General features: G+C 42.7%; 1 protein-coding gene across 3 annotated transcripts in view; it reads left to right on the plus strand.

Moving 5' to 3' along the window:
- The window catches only part of ZC3H13 (zinc finger CCCH-type containing 13), a 44,965-nt gene that overhangs the window by 13,423 nt on the left and 14,070 nt on the right, over positions 1-17,472 (plus strand). For all 3 annotated transcript variants that reach the window (XM_073663842.1, XM_073663844.1, XM_073663843.1), the window contains 8 exons: positions 10,587-10,726; positions 12,000-12,157; positions 13,136-13,333; positions 13,610-13,786; positions 13,915-14,222; positions 15,003-15,455; positions 15,791-15,967; positions 16,358-16,838. In XM_073663842.1, coding sequence (XP_073519943.1) covers positions 10,587-10,726; positions 12,000-12,157; positions 13,136-13,333; positions 13,610-13,786; positions 13,915-14,222; positions 15,003-15,455; positions 15,791-15,967; positions 16,358-16,838 — 2,092 coding nt within the window. The remainder of the gene's footprint in view (positions 1-10,586; positions 10,727-11,999; positions 12,158-13,135; positions 13,334-13,609; positions 13,787-13,914; positions 14,223-15,002; positions 15,456-15,790; positions 15,968-16,357; positions 16,839-17,472) is intronic.

A 17,472-nucleotide genomic window follows, 5' to 3' on the forward strand; every position in this document is an offset into this window, starting at 1 on the left:
TTCCTATTTTCCACCCCAAAATTTGGTCCGATGCTTCTTATAGTCTGAAAAATACGGTAACTTTCCCATTTACTTTGTGTACTTTTATTTTCAATTACATTGTCCCAGTTTATGGCAATGCTTTCTTAAAGTATGTGCACATGTTAAGTATTTTCTGCAGACATTTCTGCATCAAACACGTCTCTTTTGGAAGGAAAAATGCTGCATAAGTAAGAAACGTACATTTGTTATTTATTTTTTCTAAGGCGTTTTTTGTCCCCATTCATTAGAATTGGTGAAAAACGCTGAAAGAATTGACATGCTACAGATTTGACATGCTACAGATTTGAAACTGCTTCAAATCTACAATGAAAAGATTAGTAAATTATACACAAGATTTCAGAAAACTCATTTACTACTGCTGGTACAGTAAAATGCGCTTTTCGCGGCAAAAAAAGGCATGGGAAAAACGCGACATATGAACATACCCATAGCCTTTGGAAATTCGCCTTCCTCAAGTTTAGTGCCCTCGTCACATCTCTGCTGTGCATCTTAGTATATGTGAAAACGTATTTTGTGATCACTATTGCCCAAGTGACCCCCCCAACCCGTACATTTAATATTCTGTCTGACCTATTGGCTGAACTCAGCCAGGTATTTTGAACTCTGAAATTCTGCAGCATTACAGGGAAAAACAGACTTTGAAAGGTGCTAGAGACCGAGTCGGACAGTCGGTTCCTGGCAGTTTTTCCAGCCCCAGTCCTGGATTGACAGGTCTCTACTAGTGATGAGCGAGTGTTCCTCATTAACTGTTTCGGCGAGCACCCGAGCGTGTATTTTAGTGTTCTCGGGGTTTCATTCATTGTCGCCCCACCTGCATGTGTCAATGCTGTTTGACAGCTGTGACACATGCCGAGAGAGCCTGGCAAACAGCCGTGACACTTGCAGGCGCGGCGACAATGAATGAAACCTTGAGCATGCCAAAATACTCGGCGAGCACCCGAGCGTGCTCGCCGAAAGAGTTAATGAGGCATGCTCGCTCATCACTAGTCTCTACCCATATGCACACGTAGGCAGAGACTTTTCAATCCAGGGCAACTGGCAGGGAGAAGCCACAGTCTCTGACCCCGGCACCTATTAAAGTATTTATTTATTTTTTTAAATACCACAGCGTTTCAGAGTCAAACGTACCACGGTTTGGGCAGCATTTATCGGTTGTCAGGTTTTCTCCAGATCTAGTTCTGGCGAAGCCAATCTTTTGTTGATTTGGAGGTATGCTTAGGGTCGTTGTTGTGCTGAAATGTGAAATTCCTTTTCTGCTTTTTAGCAGAGGCCTGAAGGTTTTGTTGCAAAATTGACTGATATTTGGAATTGTTCATAATTTCCTGCATCTTGACTAAAGCCCCTGTTACAGCTCCCGAAAACCAGCCCCAAATCAAAATGCTTCCTCTACCATGCTTCACTGTGGGTATGGAGTTATTTTGGTGGTGATATGCAGTGTTGCTTTGCATCAAACATACCTTTAGGAATTATAGCCAAAAAGTTCATCCTTGGTCACATCAGACCATAACACGCATTTCCCATGCTTTTGGCAAATTATAGCTGGACTTTGATGTTTTTCTTTGTAAGAAAAGGATTCAGTCTTAGCACCTTATGACAACAGACCAGACCTATGAAGAATACGGGAGATTGTTGTCACAACTAGTACATGGTAGAAATTCCTGCAGCTCCTTTGTCGTTGCTGTTGGCCTCTTGGCAGCCTATGCCTTAGTGCCCACGATGCAGAAATGAAGCAGAAATTTTCCTGAGCATTTCTGCATCTCCTTGGCAGAAAAACGCATGCGGTTTTTACATGCGTATTTGTCATGCCTTTTTCCAGTGCATTGTATAGGCAAATACGCATGCAGAAACGCACAAGAATTAGTCATGTCCGTATTTTTTCTGCGAGTAAAATCTGCACAGAACTTGCAGAATGTCATGGGATAAGGTATGCAATGCGTTTCTGGAGCGTTTACGCGCTGCAAATACGCACCAAAAACGCATCGTGGGCACACAGCCTAACGGATCAGTTTTCTGCTTTTCTTTTCATCATTTTTTGAGGAATTGGATAACTCTGAACACTGTTATACGAGAGTGTTCACACTTATACAATCACAATATTTTAGTCTTATTTTTATTTCCCCCATCAAAATGATTTCAGTTTTTTTTTTTTATGAATGGATTTGTACAGATTTTAGGTGATTATTAAAGGTGGAATAAGTTCTGAAATGATTCATCTCGGTATGATATTTTTTTTACATGACAAAAACCTGGAATTTTAACGGATGTGTACACTCTTTATATCCTCTGTGCGTAATATAAAATCTCTCCACTGTACGCCTGTGGCAATAGGCAGAATTTCATTTCTCAATCATAGTAAAACTAAAAGCACTTGGCTGTAATCAGGCCCACTTTTCCTTGATACCTGCTCATCCCGTCATTTTCCTATAGTTAGTCAGTGTGATGCACATAATTAGTGGTCCCTTTTTGAATGCTGATACCACTGCCTTGCCTCTGTTCTGGTGCCGCGGTCTCAGATTACCGTATGGGCAAAGTGCTTAGGAGGTCTGAGAGGCGGCTTCCCCCTGCCTTTCAATGGACCTGTCTTTTATTCAATCTGTGGCTTTCCTGGTCCTTGGAAGGGTGGGGTGGAGTTCAGTATCAAAACCTCCTATGCACGCTTTGCAAAGGTTAGCGGTTCTCTGCATATTTCAAATGGGGCTCTATAATTTCTGCATAAGGTGTACAGAAATAAAATCTGTATAATAATTGTATAAGAATGAAATCGAATATCTTACAGGTATGGTTGAAAAGGTGTAAGGCGTCTTGGGAGTTAAAGGGATTCAACATATGTGTTGGGGACATGATTTTGTGACCCTATTCTATAGGAATGACAGGTTCTCCTCCTGCTCGTTATTGCAGCTTTCCTCAGACTGCACAGCTCTCCTGTCCATACAATGGCTGCTGGTGGAGGAGCATGTGACCATAAGTCTCCTCCAATAGAAAAGCAGCTTTCTCCTGTGTGGTATTTTTCTATTGGACAAGGCTGATGGACAGGTGTCACAAAATCATATCCCTAACGCATCTGATAAAATGAAGATAATACGTCCGATACTGAAGCCAGCAATGCACATCACAACACATTTTTAACCCTTTCGCAACCTTGGGTTTTGTCGTTTTTGCTTTTTCGTTTTTTGCTCCCCTTGTTCCCAGAGCCATAGCGTTTTTATTGTTTGGTCAATATGGCCATGTGAGGGCTTATTTTTTGCGGGACGAGTTGTACTTTTCAGCGCCATTACTAGTTTTACCATATCATGTATGGGAAAACGGGAAAAAAATTCCAAGTGCGGTAAAATTGCAAAAAAAGTGCAATACCACAGTTTTTTTTTTAATTTTTTTTATTTACCACGTTCACCGAATGCTAAAACTGACCTGCCATTCTTATTCTACAGGTCATTACGAGTTCATAGACACCAAACATGTATAGGTTCTTTTATATTTAAGTGGTGAAAAAAAAATTCCAAAATTTGGTAAAAAAAAAAATAAATAAAAAATGGCGCCATTTTCCGAGACCTGTAGCGTCTCCATTTTTCGTGATCTGGGGCAGGGTGAGGGCTTATTTTTTGCGCGCTGGGCTGATGTTTTTATTGATAACATTTTGGGGTAGATCTGATATTTTGATCGCCCGTTATTGCATTTTATTTCAATTTTGTGGCGACCAAAAAACGTAATTCTGGCGTTTAGAATTTTTTTTCTCGTTACACCGTTTACCGATCGGATTAATTATTTTTTTTATATAGATCGGGCGATTCTGAACGCGGCGATACCAAATATGTGTATGTGGGGTTTATTTTTTATTATTTTATTTTGAATGGGGCAAAAGGGGGGTGATTTAAACTTTTATATTTTTTTAATTTTTTTTATTTTTTTAAACTTTTTTTTTTCACTTACTGCATGCTTCAATAGTCTCCATAGGAGACTAGAAGCAGCAGTTGTCTGATCGGCTCTGCTACATACAAGGGGACCAGCAGGTCCCCTGTATGCAGCAGAAATGGTCCTGTGCTATGAGCGCCGACCACTAGGTGGCGCTCATAGCGACCAGATCATGACAACCCCAGGCATCTGCTGCAGACCCTGGGTTGTCATGCACGCCCATCGGCGACCCACGATCACGTGGCTGGGCTTAGGACGCGCTTCCAGGAAGCGTGCGTTAAATGCTGCTGTCGGAGATTGACAGCGGCATTTAACAGGTTAACAGCCGCGGGTGGATCGCGATTCCACCCGCGGCTGTTGCGGGCACATGTCAGCTATAAGAATCAGCTGACATGTGCTCGGTTCAGTGAGGGCTCAGCGAAGCAGCCCTCACTGAACTGGCAGTACGCAAATGTGCGTACTAAGACGTCATGGGCTCTAAAGGGGTTAATGAACCCCAATTTCAAATCTATTAGGCCACGTTCACACATTGAGTATTTGGTCAGTATTTTACATCAGTATTTGTAAGCCAAAACCAGGAGTGGGTGATAAATACAGAAGTGGTGGTTAAATTATTTCATGAATTTCATGAAATAATAATAAAAAAAAAAAAAAAAATACATGGGGCTTTTCCCTATTTTTGTGTCCAGCAAGGTACAACTAGGCAGCTGGTGGCTGGAATCCGCAGCGCAGGGAGGCCCAAGCTTTCTGGACCCCCCCCACTCCCCCCCGCTGCAAATTGCAGTCCGCAGCCACCCCAGAAAATGGCGCGTTCATAGAAGCGCCATCTTCTGGCGCTGTACCCAACTCATCCTGGGCCCTGGTGCGGTCGCTCACTGGGTAATAAAGGGGTTAGGGCCAGCTTGGTATTATCAGCTGGCCCTAAGCCCGAAATTCATGGGGTCATGCCAATATTAGACATGACCACATGAATTTCTAGTAAAGTATTTAAAAAAAACACAACAGCCAGAATAAAGTCCTTTAATTGAAATAAACACACAATTTTTTAATGTTCTAAATTAAACCATACTTACCATCACGCCCATTCCAGCTGAAGCCAACGATCTCCTGCAATAAAAGTAAAACAATAAACCAACATCATCCTTAGCTTTCCATGGTTCCCAGGACGGCTCCAGCTCTGCTACATTCACATGAGAGGCTGGATCGCAGCCGAAAGCTGCCATCCAGCTTGCCATGCCGCAGACACTGAGAAGCGCAGGCATGCTTGCGCTCCTCAGTGTCTGGCTGTGACGGCATCCAGATGAGCCGAGTTCATGTCCAATGAACTCAGCTCACCTCATGCACGTCACTGACAGCTTGGGAGAATTCTCCTGCGCTTGCGCTTGCCATGAGCGTAGGAGACTTCTCTCACGCTCACCGCATGCGTAGGAGAATTCTCCCACGCGGCCAATGACGTGCATGAGGTGAGCTGAGTACATTGGACATGAACTCGGCTCATCTGGATGCCGTCACAGCCAGACACTGAGGAGCGCAAGCATGCATGCGCTTCTCAGTGTCTGCGGCATGGCAAGCTGGATGGCAGCTTTCTGCTGCGATTCAGCCTGTCATCTCGATGTAGCAGAGCTGGAGCCGTCCTAGGAACCTTGGAAAGTTAAGGATCATGTTGGTTTATTATTTTACTTTTATTGCAGAAGACATTGGCTTCAGCTGGAATGGGCGTGATGGTAAGTATGGTTTAATTTAGAACAATAAAGAATTGTGTGTTTATTTCAATTAAAGGACTTTATTCTGGGTGTTTGTGTTTTTTTTAACTTTGACTATGGGGTTAGTAATGGGGGTGTCTTATAGACGCCTCTCCATTACTAACCTGGGCTTGATGTCAGCTGGCATTATAAGCTGACATCAACCCCAACCCTATTACCCCACTGCCACCGCTACAGGGCAGTGGGAAGAGCGAGGCTAAGTGCCAGAATTGGCGCATCCTATGGATGCGCCATTTCTGGGGCGGCTGACGGCTGGTGTTTCTAGTCTGGGAGGGGGCCAATATTCATGGCACCCTTCCTGGGCTATTAATATCAGCCCCCAACTGTCTGCCTAGCCTTTGCTAGCTATTAAAATAGGGGGGACCCCACGTCATTTTTTTTTGGGGTCCCTCATTTTAATAGCTAGTAAAGGCTAGGTATTCAGCTGGGGGCTATTATTAGTAGCCTGGGAAGCTCCGTGGGTATTACCCCCTTCCCAGGCTTCAAACATCTGCCCCAGCCGTCTGCTTAGCCTCCGCTAGAGACTAAAATTATGGGGAACCCCACGCCAATTTTTTTTTTAATAAATCCTTTATTTTAACACTAAATGACAAGTACAGTAATCAACACTATCACTGTACTTATTATATATGTGACTGACCTGTTTCTATCTATCTAATCTATGTGTGATGCTCTATTCTTTCTGTTCTAAATTGTCGGGTACCGGTGTATGCCGCTGCTGAATTGCCGGCTTTTCATGTTTCACTGTGAGCACTGTTCGCATCGATTTGGGCAGCCACTGTAATGCCACAACCACCATGGCTGTGGCATTACAGTGAGTGACAGACAATCCGTGCATGATGTGAAAAAATCCAGTTACGTTTTTGGTGCCCGAACAGTTATCGAACATAACCTCGAACAGCCGAATTTTTTGCAAATCGTTTGCGTTCGTCGAACACCGCCCAAAACAGCTCGAATTTGAGATTGGCGAACAGTTCTAGTCGAACACCGCTCATCTCTAGTCACTACAGCGTACTCATCACTTCAATGGCAGTTTGAAATTTTCACTCAGCAACATCCACTGCTGCTTGTTTCTGGAAAAGACCCATGGAGTCAAAATCGTCACTACACCTGTAGGTAAATTCCCAAAGGGGTATTATTTCCAAAATGGGGTCACTTGAGGGGGGATTCTGCTCTTCTAGCACTTAGGGGCTGTGTATATGGAGTCCGCAAACTATTCTACAATAATTCGTTTTCCAAGAGTCAAATAGCGCTCTGTCCCTCCCGGATCTCTCTGTATGGCTAAGCGGTACTGTACAGCCACATATGGGTATTACCACGTTTAGAAGAAATTGTGTGACACATTTCGGCACCATTTTTACCCATTGCCCTGTGTGAAAATGTAAAATCTGAGGCTAAAACATTTTTTTTGTGTTAAAAATATAGTTATGTTTTCTTCACTGCCCAATGGTATAAATTTAAAAATTAAAAAATACTCACTACTTCCCTGGATGAATTCCTTGAGAGGTGTAGTTTACAAAATAGTGTCACTTGTAGGGGTTTCTGATATTTCGGCATGTCAGCGGCTCTTCAAATATGACGTGGTGTCTGCAACCTATCCCAGCCAACATTTAACTCCTTTCTCTTCCGAACCCTGCCGTACTCCAAAGCAGTAGTTTTCCCCCACATATGAAGTATCTGCGTACTCAGGAGAATTTGCACAACAAATTTCATGGTGCATGGTGCAGTTTCTCCTGTTGCCCTTATGATAATGCACAATTAGGGGATGAAAAACATTTTTGTGGGAAAAATGTGAAAATTTTATTAAAGTTATAATAAACTTCTGTGAAGTACCTGGGGGTTCAAGGTGCTCATCACATTTCCACTGTTGAGGCACATCAGGGGCTCCCCAAATGCGACATGGTGTCCACTAATTATTCAAACAAATTTTACATTCAAAAAGTCAAATAGCGCTCCTTCCCTTCCGAACCCTGCCGTGCGCCCAAACAGTGGTTTTCCCCCACATATGGGGTGTCTGCATACTCGGGAGAAATTTCACAACAAATTTCATGGTGAAATTTCTCCTGTTACCCTTATGATAATTCACAATTGGGGGATGAAAAACATTTTTGTGGGAAAAAATGTGAAAATGTTATTTTTACGGCTCAATATAATAAACTTCTGTGAAGTACCTGGGGGTTCATGGTGCTCACCACACATCTAGATAAGTTCCCCTAAGGCAGGGGTCGACAAAGTTGTTCAGAATCTAGGAGCCAGCCAAAAAATTTAGGAGCCAGAATTTTTTTTAAGCAAACTTGGTTTTTAATTTAACAAAAAAAACATTACAAACGTTATAAACAACATTTTACTTTTAAAGATACTGTACATATAGACCCCCTCACACACAGCGTCTCCCCGGGGAGCACGGTCCTTGTATGTACTTACACAGGTAGCGGGAGATGAGAACGGGCCCCCGGCCGCAGCGATCCTTCCCCCGTAACCCAACTCTCCCTGTCCAGTCCCGGAGCATAAGGGGGGCAGAGCAAAGTGGAGAAGGCGGCCTGAGCGATACTGTCCCTGCTTCCTCCGATTGGATGACTCCGTGCAGGAGGTGGGATTGGATTGAGAGTATATTTTTTTTTCTTCTCAACTCCTCAAGCACCAGGCAACATTTTCTAGGCGCAGACAACATTTTCTAGGCGCCACTGGCGACCAGGCGCCTGGGTTTGTCGAGCCCTGCCCTAAGGGGTCTAGTTTCCAAAATGGGGTCACTTGTGGGGGGTTTCCACTGTTTAGGCACATCAGGGGCTCCCCAAATGCGACATGGCGTCTGTTAATTATTCAAACAAATCTTACATTCAAAAAGTCAAATGGCTCTCGTTTCCTTCCGAGCCCTGCCATGCGCCCAAACAGTGGTTTTCCCTCACATATGGGGTATCAGCGTGCTCAGGAGAAATTGCACTACAAATTGTGTAGTCCGTTTTTTCCTGTTACCATTGTGAAATAAAAAAATTGGGCCTAAAGTAACATTTTTGTGAAAAAAAGTTAAATGCTCATTGTTTTCTTCCACATTCCAAAAATTCCCGTGAAGCACCTAAAGGGTTAATAAACTTCTTGAATGTGGTTTTGAGCACCTTGAGGGGTGAAGTTTTTAGAATGGTGTCACTTTTGGGTATTTTCTGTCATAAAGGCCCCTCAAAGTCACTTCAAATGTAATGTGGTCCCTAAAAAAATGGTTTTGTAAATTTTGTTGAAAAAATGAGAAATCGCTGGTCAACTTTTAACCCCTTAGAACTTCCTAACCAAAATTTTTTTTTTGTTCCAAAATTGCGCTGATGTAAAGTAGACATGTGGGAAATGTTATTTATTAACTATTTTGTGTGACATATCTCTCTGATTTAAGAGCATAAAAATTCAAAGTTTGAAAATTGCAAAATTTTCGCCAAATTTCCGATTTTTTTTCACAAATAAACGCAAGTGATATCGAGGAAATTTTACCATTACCATGAAGTACAATATGTCACAAAAAACAGTCTCAGAATCTTGGATCCGTTGAAGCGTTCCAGAGTAATTACCTCAGTGGTCAGAATTGTAAAAATTGGCCCGGTCACGAAGGCAAAAACAGGCTCTGGCGCGAAGTGGTTAAATGTAGTTGGCCACAATCTCTGACACAGCAGACGGATCTGAATTAGAGCATACAAGCAGTGTGATCAGAGCATAATCACAGTTTAGTTTGCAGCCCATGGGCTAATTCTAGGGAGCTGGGATGTGCCTGCTGTGAAAAGGCCAAAGATCCATATGCATGGTGTGCAAGTCTCGTGTGACCTAAACAGTGAGAAAACTCCTTACCTAGTACTAGAAAGGTCTATGGAACAACATGGTAGAAGTCCTGTTGCCTCCAGAACAGCATGGATCCAACGAGGTGCTGAAAACCTTCCTTAGGAAATCTGGTTAATGGCTGTGACCATAGCTCGCTTTGCTTTTGGAAGAAGCTTGCCATGATTTATGCTTTTGTGTCAAGACTAGTGTTGAGCGAATTTGTTCGGCATTTCAAATTCGGGTTTGTGTTCGGGGTTTTGGCTTGTTCTTGCCAAAAAATCGGCTCCACCCACGAACATCCCTGGTTTGCCACACTGTTCCGCAGATGTTAAGACTAGTGATGAGCGAGCATGCTCATTACTCACTCGAGATTTAATAGCATATTCGGGTGGTTTCTGAACATCTTCGGCGTGCTCGAATGCATGATTTGCGACTGACAGCTTTAATACTTGTGAGGAATGCCTGTTTGTTAGGCACTCCTCACACGTATTAAATCTGTCTTAAACAGTCGCAAATCATGCACATGTAGAGACTTAAACATAACATTCAAGCACGCCGCAAATGCTCGGCGGGCACCTGAGCATGCTCGCCGAAAGGGTTAACAGAACACGCTCGCTCATCACTAGTCAAGACATATTCACTAGATCTATGATAATTAACCTACCTGATCATGGGGGGAATCAGGTGTGGACTTGACCAGACGGCTGCACATATAGTGGGAGGATGGCCACATCTTTTGCTTTTTATAATAACCTTATGAAAAACGTGTTCACTTCAATGGAGGGTGCAGTATTTATGTGCAGCTTAGGCCATATATGTAGGTGTATGTGATAACCAGGTGTCTGTGCATGTGTATATACAGTTTTTTGAAGAGGATAACCCATATATAAGCGCTGTTCTGGCATATGCAGTTCATAGTCCTACCCTTGCATGAGCCAAAATGGAGAGCCACACTGAATGGCTGCCATGTAATCCATCATTTCTCACGAGACAACCTCTTATGTCTTTCCCTGGCTTTACTTTTTGATCTTTCTCTAAATCCTCAAAGTATCATTCTTGTCATTTACGCTATAGATTCAGAGAATGGTGATGTTAATTACGACTATGACCACGAATTATCTTTGGAAATGAAACGTCAGAAGATCCAACGCGAGTTAATGAAATTAGAGCAGGAAAACATAGAAAAACGGGAGGAGATTGTAATTAAGAAGGAGGTAAGAATAAAGTGGGTGTTGAACGGCGTGCTTCATCTTGTCACTTCTCTGCGTGACGTTGCCATGATGGGCATTATAGGGATCTGACAGAATTTAATTGTAAAGTGCTGCGGAATATGTTGGCGCTATATAAATAAAAAATATTATTATTGTTATTATAAGTTTCTCTGGACTTGTTTTCCAGTTGCTACATGCTCCCTGTGTATACACCCAAATAAAGGGCTTGGTCTCAAGACAATCCTTGTACACGTGTCTCATCAGGGCATATGGACATCATGGAGGGATAGATACTTAGGACCCTTCCTTTGCCTTTTTAAGTCTGCACTCTGAGTGCTTTTCCTTTATTCAGGCTAGGGCCATCCTTGTATTGCAACCTGCAAAATCAGCTGTTTGCCAGGGTTGCAACATTTTGACAGGTAGACTGCTTTGCTGCAATTCATCGCCAAAATAATTATGAAGGGATTACGGGCAATGTTTTCCCCTAAAACAGTCATAAACTCACTTTCCATTATGACACTGCTAGTCTATTATATTATTTAGCATTTTTATCACATTATTTTGGCTGCTCACCAGCTTCATGTCTCCATCAAAACATCACGTCTGCCTAAGATGTGGGATTTCCTAAGTATTTGCTCCAAGTTCTATGATTGATCACATGGCAAGTGGAGTCGTGACAAAATATGGCTAATATCGTTCGGATCTACTAGTCATGGATTTATAACTAAATGCAACCAAAGGATTTTGCAGAAGTTTAATTTTATTTTTTGCTCCATAAGACCACAGAAATACATTTTTTAGTTGGGAGCACTGGTGAAAACAAAAAATATGCAAATTGTCTCTTCAGAGATGAAGAGGACTTGAACTCTATAGCGCCACCTATTGGAAGCATTGATCCTACAAGTCAATATTGACGCTTTAACGAGCCTTGCAATATGACAAATCAGAATCTCAATTTTCAGACACGGTGTTTCGGGATATTGCCCCTCGTCAGTACATAGTATGACATCTGATTTGGCATGGTGAGAGGCTAAGACTGGGATCTAAGTGGTAAGGTTTCTCCTTTGTGGAGAGAGACATGCCAGTATGAGGAGACTTAAATGCCTTGCATGCTCCTCTGGGAAATTAAATATGCAAATTGGAAGAGGACTTGAACTCTAGTGCTACCTATTGGAGATGGCAATCCTACAAGTCAATATTGACCCTTTAACGAGCTTTGCAATATAATTTTAGGTTGAAAATGCAATCCTCATTTTTATCTATTTATTTTTTGTAGATTTCACCTGAAGTTATAGCTAAAATGTCTCCATCACCTAATAAATCCAGCAAGTCTCCTAAACGGAAGTCCAGTCCAAAAACTGGCAATCCTACAAGTAAGAAGGAAAAGAAAATGGCAGCAGGGGCATCACCTCCTCCAACTGAGCTACCAGTAAGGTAGGCAGAGGCTAATGCAACAGTTATGTGCCTTTTCCATAATTTAAAGAGTCATCAGGAAATTAACTATGAACTATTATTTAGATCAGGTCCTTGTGCTGCACGTATTTTTTTTTTCATATTACTACAGTCTATATAAAAAAGCAACTCTCCCACCCCACACTCTCCAAAAACACAAGTAGTAATTAGTGTTGAGCGAGTATGTTCTGTCCGAGTATGCTCGGGCGAGCTCCGAGTATTTACAGCTGCTCGGTGATATGGTTAAATCGCTCCCGTGTGCATGATTTGCAACTGTCTGACAGCTTCATTACATGTGAGGAATGTGTAAGAAATAGACATTCCTCCCATGTAATAAAGCTGTCAAGCAGTCGCAAATCATGCACACAGGAGAGATTCAAACACATCACCGAGCAGCTGTAAATACTCGGAGCTCGCCTGAGCATACACGGCGAAAGGGTTAATAGAACATACTCGCTCAACACTAGTAGAAATCTTGCAACACCTCTTATACCGAGCTGCTAACAACGGATCCACCATTCACAATAGGTGATGTCACTGCTCTCCCTTTGTTCATAGTGACCTTTGCACATGCTCATTAGATGCTTCAGTATAACCCAGGGTCAGCCTTTTCATTGTTGCTAATGACAGGAACTATGAGTCCAGGATAGCCGCAGTTTTTAGTGTGAGGATTGCAAGAGTTCTAATTTTTATTTCCAATCTAGATTGTGGTATGGGAAAAAAATTGACATAAAAAAAATACACTCAATGCAAAAACCTAATTTAAAAAGTAGGTAATTTTCTGGTAAAACATTATTATTATTATTATTATTTTTTCTTTTATATCCCGTAGAATTATGGGACTGTAAAATCTGTGTTGGGCGCCGAAGTTTGCATGCACCTGCATTTGATGATTGTAACATGACGTGAGCATACATGATGAATGCCGTCCGTAGGAAACTCATCTGTCTCCTTTTACAGACATTCAAAAGTAGCACAAAGCAAGAAGAAAGGACCTCGGACACCAAGTCCTCCACCACCTGCTCAGGAAGAAGTTTCACTCTCGAAGAAGCACAAAGATAAACATAAAGCCAAGGAGCGCAATGAGGAAAGAGTGAAAGACGTTAAAGAAAGAGGCAGGGAGGCTGAAAAACACAGAGACAAAAAAGACAGACAGAGGTCAGTACCAGGAAATCCCACATTACTAGAGAAATCATGGAGCTGTTATATAACAGGAAACTGGCCACAATCTTGGCTACTATTCGGAGCCAGTAGCTATAATCTCCTCTTTCCTAACAAGACTAGCTACAGATTGAAGTTATGTCCATGAATCTAAAACGGGCTTTTGATGAAAAATTTAATTCTTTACCTGTATTTGTGCACACTAGTTATTTTTCTATACAGTGTCCGTATGTTCAGCACCACTCAATGAGTTTATGTTCGTTTTCTGAGCAGGGACCTATCTGAGGGATCGCACCGGCAGAAGCGCTCACCAAGTCCAGCCGACCGTTCTCGCAGCAATTCTTCCCATTCCAGAGAGTATTCGCCTGTTGCTTCGAGGAGACGGCATACGTCTTCACCAACACCTGTGAAATCCTCTTCACACAAACATGCAATCTCGCCTTCCCGCAGGTACGAACTGAATATTTTGGATTTTGTTGTACACGACAATAATTGACATTAAACAATATAGATTCACTTTGTTGTAATGTTTTTATTCTCGGAGAATTTCACTGTTAATTTCAAATTTATTTCAATAGGTCTATTACTCCTGCACGTCATCATTCTCCCGTCTCCTCAAGACACCACACCCCATCCTCACAGTCCGGCTCGTCAGTTCAGAGACACTCCCCCTCTCCTCGTCGTAGGAGATCACCGTCCCCTCACTATCAAAGAACCTCTTCGCCATCCGCCAGAAGGTCATCATCCTCTCCGTATACCACCCATACATCATCACCACAGAGGAGGAGAAGTCCATCCAAACATCGATCCCCAGTCAGGGAAAAAGGAAGGCATGAACGGGAAAGGGCATCTGGTTCGCAAGACCGGCGTAGAGACAGGAGGGATGGTACGTGCACTATATACAAGCTTTATATGATGCCTCGCTGTAATAAATCTAGTTTTAAGAATAATTTACAGGACACTGATTAACCGAGAGAGGGTGATGTTGACTTAATTCCCTCAGACATGGCACATACTGGAATGGTCCTATGGCAAGTGTGAGTGTTCAGGAGCTGAGCCTGCACTATATACGGCCGGTACCGGCTGTGTAACACAGCCATCGCCTGTCTACAAAAACCGAAATTGGAGCTAGCTCTGATGGCAGCTGTTCAACCCCTTAAATTCTGCTGTCTGTTTCTGACAGTGACTTTTAAGTGGTGTGATCTGTGTTGGGAGGCTGTTTTGATGCCCATCACCACCCACACTACCCTCATCTCCCCGCAACATGAGTTTCCATGGCAGCTGAGAGCCGACTAAAACATATTTGGTAACGCCATGTCCATGAAAATCCGATCTATTAAAATATTTAATTAACACATATGGTAAATGCTGTTATTGAAATAATAATTTATTACTCCAGAATGACCACCCTTTTTTTTTTAATTCACTACACCTCTTAAAAAATAAAAAAAAAAGGGAAGAAAACCATTTTTTTAAATTTAAAAATATACCAGTTTGGTATCACCTCCTACGTCAAATTTAAAATAAAAAAAGTTATGAATCTCATAAGAGATTAAAAAAAAAAAAAAAAAGTTAAAATGTATCAGGTTGGAGTTAATGACTTTCTGGATTTGCTACTTTTACCCTGTACTCGTACAATTAACCAGTTTCTTGTTGCATTTTTTAGATAGTAGAGGAAGAAAGGATAAGGAAAGAGAGCGAGATGACCGGGAGCCCAGTGGGTCTAGAGACCACAGAGATGAAAGAGAATCTCGTGATGGCCGTGATCGTAGAGACATCAGAGATAACCGTGACCGAAGAGAGACTAAGGACACGCGGGAGGGCCGTGAGGCTAGAGATACTCGTGACTATAGAGACCCTAAAGAAAGCCGAGAGCAGAAGGATTCCCGTTCTGCTCGTGACACTCATGATTATAGAGAGCGGGACAATCGGGAGTCTCACCGAAAAGATGAGCAGTATGATGAACGCAGCTACAGAAGAAGTCATGGGAGAGATGAATCTTCGAGATCTGAAACAAGAAATGAATCAAGGAATGACACTCGCAATGAATCCAGAAGTGAGGCCAGAAATGATCGCAATGGCCGAGCACGGGGTCGTGCACCAGATCCCCCTGAAAAAGGTATTGTTGTTTTATTCACTCTAAATCTTGCTACCATCATAAATTAATATTCTCTTCATTCCGTCCCTGGATTCAATGTGAATTTACTCTTGTACTCGCTTTGTCACACTGTGAACCCAAAATATTCTCTGCAGTGGGGCAATTTGGTGTTAATTGACCTTGGGGAATATTTTTCATGGATTTCCAGGCTGTCAGGTGCAGGGCAAATGGAATTTGTAATATGTTTTATACTTTGAATTTGTTGTCAGGAAAAGACATTTTTCAGACCCGAGCAGGTTATGTAGTTTATGTCTGGAATGATCTGCCACGTTTTCTCATGGCTTACACTTTAATAGGTGGTCGGGGAACCAGAAGCTCCCAGGTAGACAGCCACAGCAGCAGCAGTTACCACGAAAACTGGGATTCAAGGAGCAGTTATACCGAACGCGAGAGATATGACAACCGCGAACAGGGGAGAGATTCATCATTTGACCGCAGACATGGAGACAGAGAACGAAGGGAACGAGAGAGGGGTAAATATACCAACGTTTCCACTATTAAAGTGCGTGCTATCTGATTCAATGAGCAGCCAACCTATTTTTTTTTGCCTTTTCTGTTGTCATTTAAAGTAATCCCTAAAGGCTGTTAATAGACTTCCCATTAAAGGGGTAATGCAGGATTGGAATAACACAGCTGTCTTTTTTTTCTCTAACGCAGTACCACGACTGTCCATAGGTTGTACCTTCTATTGCAGCTTCTCTGTTTTGAAGTGAACAGGTCTGCAGTACCACACAAAACCTGTCTACAGTTGTACAGTGTTAGGTGTATGTTTTTCTAATCTTGTACAACCACTTGTTAAAGGGTGGTCCAAAGGCCTGTCTTCACAAGTTTTTCTGAAATGACTTTATTTTTCTTTACTGCAGATCAAAGACAGTCATCCCCAGCACAACATCGGGGAAGGAATGATGATGAACGAGAAGAAAGAAGAGATGAGCGTAGAGTAGACCGGTCAGATGATAGAAGAGATGACCGGGCCAGGGAGCGGGAAAGGGAGCGAGAGAGAGAACGGGAAAGAGAGCGAGAAAAGGAACGCGAGTCCGAAAGAGAGAGGGCCCGTGAGAGAGAGAGAGAAAAAGAAAGGGAGCGAGAGCGTGAAAGAGAGAGGGAAAGGGAACGAGAGCGAGAAGAACGGGAGAGAGAAAGAGAGCGTGAAAGGGAACGAGAGCGAGATCGCGAACGGAACCATGAAAGAGAGAGAGAGCGTGAACGAGGCCGGGACCGAGAAAGAGAACGTCCTAGAGATTGGGAAGACAAAGATAAGGGACGAGAAGATCGCAGAGAAAAAAGGGAGGATGTGCGGGATGAAAGAAATCAAAAAGAACTGCATGATGAAAGAAAAGCCAAGTGAGTATGATACCGCACAGCCGAGAAGCATATCTACCTACTTAATATTGTTTTTCTAAGGGGATTGGAGAACTCTCTTTCAAATATTTTAGAAATTGTATTCTGAGTTAACTTGAAGAGTATTCATAATATGGCAGCCCATTGATATCAATAGGTACAATGCATGGTTTCATTTCCTGTGTTGGAAATTGAACACTTAGAGAACTTGAGGTTTAAACATGCTGTCCAATCCACGGGCCGCATGTATCCAGCATTGGCCCTATGAACTCAGCCAGGTATGCTTGACTCTTAAACGCTGCAGTGTTTCAGGGAAAAACATACATTAAAGGCCACAGTGGATGCCCAGAAGCCCCCGGGTACTTGCCTGTCTGACTAGTCTACAGCATGGCTCGGTCCCTGGTGGCTTCTTGCTGCCCTGGATTGACAGGTGTCTGCCTATACGCGCATGAAGTCAGAGAGACCTGGCAATCCAGGGCTGTGGGTGGGGAGGTACCGCCAGGGATGACCTGCCTGTCTAACTAGTCTACAGGTCGGCTCGGTCCCCAGCAGCTTTTAAGGTATTTTTTTTCTCTGAAATACCGCAGCGTTTCAGAGTCAAACATCTCTGACTGAGTACATACTGCCTGTACCTGAT

This window comes from Phyllobates terribilis, unplaced genomic scaffold (genome assembly GCF_046119375.1).
Source record: "Phyllobates terribilis strain yellow unplaced genomic scaffold, ASM4611937v1 Scaffold_2__4_contigs__length_985480577, whole genome shotgun sequence".
NCBI classification, from domain to species: domain Eukaryota; kingdom Metazoa; phylum Chordata; class Amphibia; order Anura; family Dendrobatidae; genus Phyllobates; species Phyllobates terribilis.